Source organism: Bison bison, unplaced genomic scaffold (genome assembly GCF_000754665.1).
Source record: "Bison bison bison isolate TAMUID 2011002044 unplaced genomic scaffold, Bison_UMD1.0 scf7180017864185, whole genome shotgun sequence".
Classification (NCBI taxonomy): domain Eukaryota; kingdom Metazoa; phylum Chordata; class Mammalia; order Artiodactyla; family Bovidae; genus Bison; species Bison bison.
The window spans coordinates 276,709-287,604 of NW_011494757.1; the positions used below are offsets into that span (position 1 = coordinate 276,709).

At 50.9% G+C, this 10,896-nt stretch overlaps 1 protein-coding gene across 1 annotated transcript in view; it reads right to left on the bottom strand.

Moving 5' to 3' along the window:
• Window positions 1-10,896, bottom strand: part of OSBP (oxysterol binding protein) — a 22,983-nt gene that overhangs the window by 1,211 nt on the left and 10,876 nt on the right. Inside the window, 6 exon segments of the mRNA XM_010843740.1 lie at window positions 1-149; window positions 987-1,168; window positions 1,885-1,980; window positions 3,002-3,105; window positions 7,239-7,359; window positions 7,627-7,872. Of these exon segments, the coding sequence (XP_010842042.1) occupies window positions 1-149; window positions 987-1,168; window positions 1,885-1,980; window positions 3,002-3,105; window positions 7,239-7,359; window positions 7,627-7,872 (898 nt within the window).

Below are 10,896 nucleotides of genomic sequence, written 5' to 3' on the forward strand. Positions count from 1 at the left end.
GCTTCTCCGCGTTCGCCTCGTCCCAGCGCCCGTTCTCCATCAGCCTCTGGTCGGGCCGCAGCCGGCTGTCGGTGGGCGCAGTGCCGGCCTCCCAGGCGTTGAGGGTCAGAGCCAGCTCGGAGAAGTAGTACATGTTCTCCGCGTTCTTCCTGCAGGGCAGGGGTCAGGAAGGGACGGGCAACGCCAGAGCCCAGAGCCCCGTGAGCTAGAGCACAGCTGAGCTCGCCCCAGGGATACAGCCCCAGGTGTCCACAGAGCCTGTGGGCGCGCCTAACTGAGACCGGGCGGGACCATCCCCTCCCCTCCCAGGGCCCCCTAGCTGGATTGTTTTCTGGGTGTGGGTTATGCTCAGTTGAAATTAGGAAGACTGAAACATTCTACTAAATAAAACCTCAAGCTTGTTTCCTTTTGCTTTTTTTTCACCACTTTCTGGGATAACCTTGGCTATCACTAAGGACTGAACATATTAAATGATGACAGCAGACAAACGGTCTCCGTCTTAATTATTTCCAACGTCCTGGACATTATCTCAGGAACCATCATATTGCCATAAGCCTTTAGGCCACAGGTGGTAGGCATCTTTATCCCTTGGCCGTTTCTGAACAGTTTTGCTCTAAATTACAGAAAAATATTCTTCTGAATCACAATCCGAAGGACCTCTGGGTGTGTGCATGCTCAGTTGCCAAGTCGTGTCTGACTCTGTGACCCCATGGACTGCAGCCTGCCAGGCTCCCCTGTCCACGGGATTTCCCAGGCAAGAAAACACTGGACTGAGTTGCCATTTCCTTGTCCACCAAAGGACCTTTAGGAGACACCAAATTATTTTTTGGCAGGTGTGGTCTGAGTCGTTTGAACTCTCCTGGGACAAAGCAGGCGACAACCCCACCCCACAGGGCCGCCTTGGGGTCCTCTGCAGGCGTCCACCATGGCGCTGGTCCGCGCAGACTTAAGCCGGAGGGCAGGGGAGGGGCCGGCGAGATACTCACGGTAAAGGGTTCCGCTTCCAGAGCAGCACCCTGCTTTCCTCCGCGTCGTGGCCGCGCTGCCGGGCGTCACCCCCGTTCTCCCCGGGGACCGGCTGCACTTTGAAGCAGTCCATTTTCTCATCCCACGTGCCCAGCAGCGCGAAGTGAACTCTCCCCGATGCATCGGTCACCTCCCCCGTCACCTAGGGGTGGAGAGCAGGCTCGGGAGGGCTGCACAGAGGCCGCGCCCCGGACGCCCTGGCCCTGGGGCATATGCTGCTCGCACCCTGCTGCACAGACTCCGGGGACCGCTTGACTTACTCCGGGAGCGTGTGCCTGAACTGCTCAAAGGAACAGCGTCATGAATGGGAGCTTCGTCACCATTCGGTGGTACAGCGGTTTTTGTCCTACGATGTATGCAGAAGGGTCTGACCATACTGGGGATTACGTTGTGTTCTTCTCAGAAATCAGAGACCACAGACGGACCTCTTCACTCTCCCAACACAATCCCCGGCGCAGTTCCGCCGCGGTGGTGACGGACGCCTGGCTTGACTTCACAGGGGCCTCGCCGCCGCGCCTGCTCCCTGCAGCCCTCCCCTTGGTCCCGCCGCAGCGCCCCCATTCTCAGTCTCTCGTGGGTCTGTTTGTTTGTTTGTTTGCCACCTTTGCTCAGTTTGCAGGATCTTAGTTCCCTGACCAGGGATCAAACCTGGGCCCATGGCAGTGAAAGCCCCCTCACCACTGGGCCAATTCTAATCTCTCACTGCTCTTGACTTTTACTCTCTGTCTTTTGCTGAGGTTCTCCTTTACCGCTCCTTTTTTTGAACACACACACACCCGTCTGTGCCAGCTCCAAAGGAACAGACTTTCTACAGGACATACACTCAGTGAAAAACACTTTAATTCCAACTTCTCTTACCTTTCTCGCTACGTCCCGAGAGAAGTAGCTATAAGGAACAAATTTGAGATTGCACTTGTCTCCCGTCTTGTGATTCACAATGTCAATTTCACCAGACTATGAAAAGAAAAGAACCATGGATTGTTTTATTAAGACTGAATGACTTGGATATATGCTAAGCCCCACGCCTCATAATTTTGTTCTTTTCAGTCTTACGTTCTAGAGCTTGTACACTTAAGATTCAAGTCTCAGTCATTCTTGAGATGCTGTGAAATGCTTTTATCATCTTGGTATTCCTGGTTGGAATCAAGGCCAAATGACTTTAAAAAAACTGTGTGCCAAGTTAGGTGGCGTAATCCAACCTTCAGCACACACACTGACATTCACATAATAATCTACCTTCCCAAACCAGTCCTCCACTCAGTCTTCATGAACTCTGTGCTTAAATCAAAGGATTCTACTCACAGTCTCAAGACTACACGTGGTGGGCCTTTCTGTATTTTACTCATTTCATTCTCTCCTCCTTTCTATCTTGTGAACCCCAATCCACTCTTGAAGACTCAGCTTCATTCCCATACCTACTGTGAAGCCTCTCCCACTGCTCGGACAATATTCCCTCTTTTTTCCTAAGTTTACTGCAACCGTTGTCTTAAGAGCAAATTGATAATTAATTAGGTATTATCTTAGTACACCTCTTATGTGGGTCATTTTGTCAAATACTTTTCATCCTACACATATTTGTCAAAAGTCTCCAGTGATAAAATAACTCTTGAGGGACAATGCCCCATCTGACTTGGTACCCCAGAGACCCTGCGCTCCACCCGGCAATAAATGTCTGATGTGTAATCACATGACGGAGGCTGGGAGCCGAGCTTACTACTTTCTTGGAGCCTTCCTGGTGCCTAACCCAGTCCTAGGAGAGCAGTCACCGAATGAATGCGGTGACCTGGTCATTTACAGATGGTCATTTGTGGTACAGCACGTCAGCAGCTGGGAGTGTGGCTGCTGCCGGAGAGGAAGCCCTTCGGTAACAGAGCAGGAGCAGCAGTCTGGGTCCGGGTCCCACGCCCTAAACCCTGCAGAGATGGACACGAGGGCGCTTCTGGGCTTCAGAAGCACGCAGAGGCCCCTTGCTCACCTGGTCAATCCACAGTTTGCCCACGATGATGTTGTGCACCGTTGTGGTCACTTTCTTCCAAGTGTAGTGGTGCCCAGTCGCATGGAAAATACAGTGGATGCTCCCTAGAAGCAGAGCGCGGCACACATTAAGCCCAACGCTAGAAAAGCAGCACCGTGCTGGCTGGAAATAATGATGGGTTGATTTTATTCTATCAATATTTCTTACTTTTAAAAAGAAAACAGTACATCAGAAAGGACTTATAATCTTTACAAATGTTGAAAGTACTGAATCTTTCACTAGATTTTTAAACTTGTTCAATATGAATAAAATATAATTAACAATGATGAACACTAACAACTGGTACAACTTAACTGACAAATAGTATTCTGCAACAACAGAAATAAAAATGGAGCAAAACCCCAGTCTTCACTAACTGGGCCTGCCATACTAGCAGCAAAATTAACAAGAACAGGTCAAATCTATCCCAACATGAAAAAAAAATTGCCTTGTGGCAAAGAGCACGTTGGTGATCAGTACTGAGGACAAGCCCCATTGTGAGTCACTAGCTGTGTGACTTTAGGCAAGTCACCGGTCCATATATGGGCATTTAAAAAAAATAAGCCTTTAGCATTTTTTTTAAAAGTCTTTACTGCATCTTTTACAAAACTGCTTCTGCTTTACATGCTGGTCTTTTGGCCTCGAGGCATGTGGGATCGTAGCTGCCAGACCAGGACTGAAGCCGTGCCCACTGCACTGGAAAGCCGAGCTTCAGCCACTGGGCCATTAGGGGGTCCCTACCTTTGAGCCTTAATAGATAAAAAATAAAAACAAAGAGGAGTAGTGGATAGACCAAGGGCTCTAGAATCAGACAGAACTGGTTCACTGGCTCCACCACTCGTTAGCTGTGTAAGCCTGTGTCGTATAATAAAGAATTTGTCTGGTCTTTGTCCAACATTTAAACCCTTGCAATTTCCCAAGTGATAGTGTCTCTGTTACTCGTGAGGGCCCTGGAGGTGTCTGCCAGTGAGGTGCCTCAGCTGGACCCCTGGACAGCAAAAGTGATCTGAATCAACTTCTTTGTAACTCTGGAAATTAACCAAAGACTTACAGTAATCCAAGAAGCATTTATTCAAGAAAAAGGGCTGAATCTCAGCAGCAAAATGAGCTGTGTGGCATTGTAACTTGTCCTACTACCCTCTCCCCAGCTCAGCAGAAGCCTTGGAAACCGGCAGCCTCACCGTCATGATAACCAGGAAGACCAGCTAGCAGGCCAGCAAACACCGGAGCGGGTAGAGCGGCATGAAGCCCCCCAGAACCCAGCTCCAAAGTACTGTCATTATCTGACCTGTCTGGTAGTCCCCTGTTAAGTCCCACTCACAGGGCTGATCTTTACTGGATCTGATTCAGCACCAGCTCACCTCAAAAAGCTTCTTTCCTGGGGCAAGTATCAAAACAATCAGAGGCAATTATTCACCACAACGGCTGCCAGAAGTGGTGATAACAGGTGGAGCGCTTGAAGAGGTAACGGCCCAAAATTCCCCAGGTTTGACAAAAAACACTCATCTACACATCCGAGAAGTCCACTGAATGCCAAGCAGGATCAACTCAAAGAGTACCAGGTACAAACCCACCATAATCAAATGAGAAAGAGTCAAAGAGAATCGTCCATGCCCTCAAGGAACAGAGGAGTGGCCGCAGCGCGAGCGAGCGAGCGAGCGGCCGAAGAGCCACGGGGCAGAGGCAGCAGCAGGACACAGCCGAGAGGCTGAAGGCCCTGTCCAGCAAAACCATCCTTCACAAACACAGGAGAATGCAAGACATTCCCAGAAAACAAAGCCAAAAGAATGCATCGTTAGCAGATCTCATCTTCAAGAAACACTCAAGGAAGTCCTTCAGGCTGAAATGAAAAGACACGAGACAGAAACTTAAATCTACCTCAAGAAATTAAGAGACCAGTAAGTGCTGAGTCACTCAGTCGTGTATGAGTCTTTGCAACCCCATGGACTGTCACCCGCCAGGCTCCTCTGTCCATGGAATTCTCCAGGCAGGAATACTGGAGTGGGTAGCTATTCCCTTCTCCAGAGGATCTTCCCAACCCAGGGATCGAACCTGGGTCTCCCGCATTACAGGCAAATTCTTCATCATCTGAGCCACCATTAAAAGACAATTATGTAAAGCAACAGTTATAAAACAATGTTGATGGAATTACAATGTACAGAAATGGTTTGTATGACAATAAAAGCACGAAGGAGGGAGAAGGTAAAGGAGCCATACAAGGGCAAAGTTTTCCTATACTGTAGAAACTCCGCTGTATTAATCTGAACTAGGTTATTAGAAGGTTTTAATACCAGGGTAACCACAGCAAAAATATCTTTAAAAACCACAGTAAAAGAAATAACCAGGGAATTAAAATGGTAAACTGGAAAAATCCTATTTAATACAAAGAAGGAAGTAATGGACAAACAGAGGAACAAAAAAGACGTAAGATCTACAGAAACAAAATACCAAAACAGCAGATGTAAACCCTACCTAATCAATAAATATAGATGGATTAATCGCTCTAAGCAAAAAGTAGAAACTGGAAAAATGGATAAAATACAAAAGGAGGATTTTTTGTCCCAAGTGCCACTGGACCAAATTCAAGGTACGTGGAGCCCAGCAGTCACTGCCACAGAGACCAACAAGCTGAGCACTGGCTCCGTTCAGTCTCAGGCTGTGACTCTCCTCAGGCTTGAGAACTCCAAGCTGTGAAAGAAGAGTCTTATTTAAGTGTACCTCTTTAAACTGCAAGCTGCCACTCAATTCCAAAGTGAGTGGATGAGTAGACTCGTATTTATCCTCTACCACAGTCTTCATGATTTTGCAAACATCAATTACATTTCCTAGAAGCGTTCTTTTTTCCAGATTGCAAGAACTCTAACCTTTTCAGTCTACTTTACAAGAAGACTCAGACTTCTGTCTGCCTCGTTTATAACCCTGTCTGTACTTCTTTCACCAGTGACATCTATCGCTTAACAATTTACCCTCTGAGAGGTGAACATCCCTGAACATGTGAAAATGACACTGCACAGTTCTCCTTCCAAGTCACGGATGAAAAATATTAAGTGCAGCCATCCTCGGGGCTAACGTCCGGAAACCCCTCTTTATACTCTGTACTCAGGTTCCTGTCACTATGTCAACTCTTCGTTCAATTTCTTGCATATTAACCATGAAGCAATAAAGTTAACACTTCAGTTTCACTTCCAACATCCTTGGGTTTTTTCCTCACATCCAGTTTGCACTGTGCCTGCTACACTGTGTGTTTTCTGAGGGAAAGCGGGTGGAGCCAGCAGAAAGCTGTCCTGCAACAGCCCAGCCCTGCAGCTCTGCCTCCTGAAAGACGAGCTCAGGCGCCTACTGCCAGCCGTCTCCAGGCTACTTGGTCTCTCCATCTGCTCTGGGTTTCTTTTCCTGCAGACCAGCACTCGCTCTTCAACACGTACAGGGTCAAACGTGGCTCCTCTCGCTGAACTTCAGGTTATTCAAGAGCCTGCTACACTTTCTGAATAACCTGAAGTCCAGACATGCTGACGCGGCATACTAGGATTCCGATTCCCAGGCCGCATCTTTTAGGTCTTGGTGCAGAATTAACTTGTAATCCAATAAGATCTTTTAAAACAAAGTTTCACCTTACCTGGAGTTTAGCTGTTACATAAATGATACCTAACCCCTCTGGTGGAGGGGGGGAGGGGCTACCAGGAAACCTATATAACCTTGCAGTTATAGGAGTTCTGATCTATGGAGAGAAACTGCCTGCTAGGGAATGAGAGGCAACACCACCAGTTTAAAGACAGAATTTTTAAAATGCAAGCTGAAATGTATATCCTAAAATAGTACTTAAAAGTAAAAGGAAGTGTCAAAGCGTTAGCCGCTCAGTCCTGTCCGACTCCCTATGGCCCGATGGACTTCTCAGCCCATGGGATCCTCCGGCAGGAACACTGGAGTGGGCCGCCATTCCTTCTCCAGGAGATCTTCCGGCCCAAGGATCAAACCTGCTTCCCCTGCGCTGCCGGCGGTTTCTTCACCATCTGAGCCACCAGGGAAGCCCCCAAATAAAGACGCATTAGACGTAAGCTAAGAAGACAGAGAACCTGTGACTGAGTGTCCCTACAGAGTCTCTCAGCCCTCATTCACCCCGGAACCAGCGACCTCCTCCGTTCCACCAGAACGGCTTTCCTTCCCGGAGCACCAATCCTGACCCAGGCGCCGGCCTTACCGAGGGGCATAATGGAGAGGTATTTGCCGCGAAACTTGCTGGTAATCTTGATCTCCTGCCGCAGCGTCCAGCCGTTTCTGGACTCGGCATGGTGTGCAGCCGCGGGGGGATGGTGGCTCACCTGGAAGAGACCGGGAGCGCAAATGAACAGGCAGTCAGGAGAGGAGATGCTGCCTAGTCACGCCCCAGATTCCCGCTGGACGTCGCACGCCCACAGCAGGAGGTGAACACCGGGGCCTCCAGGGCTGAAGTCCTGAAGGAAAGGAAGGCAGTCTGGGGTGACGGGGCTTGGAATTTCTGCAAATACTAACACCCAGGTTGGGGAGCAACCCCCCGAACCCCCCCTTCCTGCAACAGGAAGCGTGCTACAGTCCTGAGGCTCCTTCACCTGCTCACAGAGGGATCGGTAGCCATTCTCCTCTAACCGGTCCAGCTCAAAGGTCTCCCCGAGGAGTGGGTTGAACGGCTTGCTGGTGCGGAAGACAGTGGTGGAGTAGGAGGACACGGTGAAAGCTGCAACATAACAGAGCTGTTCTAGAGAGTTCTCGCACGTGGCGGCCCGGTCCAACAGCTCGTGGTACTCCAGGTCTTCAGTGAGGCGCTGAAGCATGGACAAGGGCTCGTTAAAGTTCACCTGTCAGGAAAAGAGCAGATGTAAACGCCTTGCCTGCACAGCCACACCACACCATTTCTTCTTTTCTTTCTCCGCAGGTGGAGACACACGCTGAGACGTCAAGACGATAAAGCAGATCCCTGGGGAGAGCAGCCTCTGCTCCATGGGGACGCTCTACGCCAAAGAACGCCTGTTCTCCATGGTGAGCTGCTCGCGTCTGGCACTGGGCAATCTCCACCTGCACTGATTTGCTAGCTGAAAGCTGAGATGGGAACCATGCCTCTTTTGTTCAGCACTGCATATCCAAGAGCCCCGGACGCCTGGCCCCGGGAGACTCATAAAACAGGCATCAAATGAGTCAATGAAAGGGGAAGGACGTGAGCACAGGGACACCCAGACAGGAGGCTGGGCATGTAACCCTTCTGAGGAGGAGAGGAAAGCTAGCGGAGTCCAGGAGCAGGCAGTCCTGACGGGGAGCACGCTACAGGGGCCAGCTTCCACTCCACACCTGGCCATCACTGGACTCAATTCAGTGCCCCGTCAGGCCCGGTGCTGCCTTCTCTCAGGCTGCACAGCTGCATTTCTGGACCGGGAGTGTTCGCACCAGGGGCAGGGAGAGGGCTCTGCGTGCTCCTGTCTTCACGTTTAAGAGCCAACTTGAGGACACTAGACTACAGGATGAAGCGAGCGTGTGTCTGTGTGTGCCTCTCTCAGGAGAAGGTGTCCACGCACGCCACAGATTCATGGGTGCCAGGCCCTACACAACCCACTGGGGGCAGAGAAGTGAGCAGAAGAGACTTTGTTCTCCCCACCCCAAAGAGTCAGCTTCTAGGTTGACTGTTTGGAACATATCATGACTTTCTATTTAAAAACTTATTATCAAAAGAGGTTAGGCTCCCAGGTTAGCCCATAACGCTGTTTAGTCAGCAGCACAGCTAAACAAGCCTGAAAACCAGCAGCTCAAGTGCTGAGTCCAGAGAAGAGAAGAAGGAAGAAAAAAACGCCCTTTGTACTGGATGAAGCTGACCGAAAGCACCGTTTTGGTTACTGAAACAAGCAACAATGACACTTTTCTTCCTAGACTCCCACCTCTTTTCCTGTCTTTTTCTGCACTTTTATCCAACCTTCTGCCCGCCACTCTCTGTGAGTCACATACTACCCTAATATTTACTGTCCTGCCAATTACGAAATATCTTGTAATTTCCACTATGACACTTAGAGAAACAAAGTTTAAAGGAAAAAAAAATCTACTTGAAATACCATCACCCAAATATAACTATCCTTAATAGTTTCATATTTTTTCTATGCATTTATATATTTTTTAAAAGGGCCTGTTTTTTCCCAAAAAATAAACCAAGCATTTTTCTGTGAAACTTTCCCAATGGGGAAGGACGATCTACCATGCCTCAACTAAAAGTCTTCAAGTACCACACTCCAGCGCCACCTTGTCCACGGAGAGGAGAGCGGTGTGATAAGAAAAGTACACACGGAGGGAAAGCGGACGGGCAGAGCGTGAAGCCTCCAGGTCTTTCAAAATCGAGCACTGATTAACTACGCAGACAAAACCTCTCAGGGGCTGAGCTGCAGCCGACGTGCAGTCACACTTCCATACGTTTTGGGCAAAGTGGGGCGGGGACGGCACATCCTCAGGTCATCACCACTCATCACACGCACGGCTCTGCCCCCGAGAGCTGTGCCAGGACCCACAGCGTCCCCGAGAGCAGGCAGGCTTTCCCTCCTGGTCTTTTTTACCACTCAGAGGCCTCACGGGGGACAGAGAAATCTGAGACTTTGAAGTGGAAGGGAGCGGGCATTAGCGACACGGTTGATGGAGGGCAGGGCAGCGTAAGAGACAGCCCAGAGACAGCAGCAGGAAGCCCTCGGCAGGCTGCAGGGACCGAGGGACGCACGGGGTCACTGCACACAGAGGCAGGGGCCCGTGCAGGACCTGAGGCCTCTGGGCCCGGCCAGCGGGAGCGTGGCCCAGGAGGACGCAGCCGCGGGGAGCACCCTGGGGTGGCTCCCTCCTCCCGCCCACTCCAGACGCCTTCTAGGGCCTCGCCCGGGGCATCCGGGGCCGGCACAGCCCACAGACGAGGAAGAACCCGCCCAGGGGCTCAGCTCCTGTGACTCGGCACAGGCAGGTGAGGGGTGAGGGCCAGGCTGCAGCAGCACCAGCAGGAACCGAGGTGGACGGGGGCCACCTGGACGTGGATGCTCCTCTGAGCAGGAACTGAACTTCCACGGCGATGACTGGCCTTTCCAGCCCCCTTTCCTACCACTTCCTTAGGGCGCTGGGCTAAAAAAGTGGGGCTTCTTTTCAAGACCCCCGCCCCACCCTGTGAACCAATTCTTTTATGTTTCTCTGCACCGTGCCTACTCACGGCCCTTCTGGTCTGCAGAGGAGTCTTTTTCTACCAAAAGTCCTACACGCTTACAGACAAATCTATTTGTTTTCCAAGACTCACATTTGCTGAATGATATACACGTGCCAGGCCCTGCTATGCATCAGGGGTATGAAGGCTGGTAAGATGGTCTGGGCAGAGCGCTGTCCACGGGAGGCGGAACCACTCACTGCTCCATAGGCCCTGAGCGGCCAGGAGCCTCTGTCTCCGGACGGCACGCGGGCAGAACCTGCAGCCCCCCACACTCCACTCTCCCCTTCGTCCACAGGCAGCGGAATCCCCAGTTCTCATATCAGCCACACCACCAAAAACAGAAGTCGTGATCTCCAGCTAGCTGAGGCCATGTAACTGAGCTCAGAGTAAATAAAGAGACTGAAGGGGATGGTTCGCGCAGTTTGCAGGAAGCACCCCGAAAAGGCAGGCGTGCCGTCTCCTCTCCCTCTGAGGGCCAGGGCTGCAGCAGCCACCCAGCACCCAGGAACTGAGGCCACGGGGCAGCACGGGGCAGGGCCACGGGCCAGGGTGAGCCTGGTCACAGCAGCAGGAGCATCGACCAGAACCCGACCACCTGCTTCTGGACTCCAGCATGATCGTGACTGAAGCTCATATTTATAGGCCAGCTTTTTCTGTGAGAGGCCAG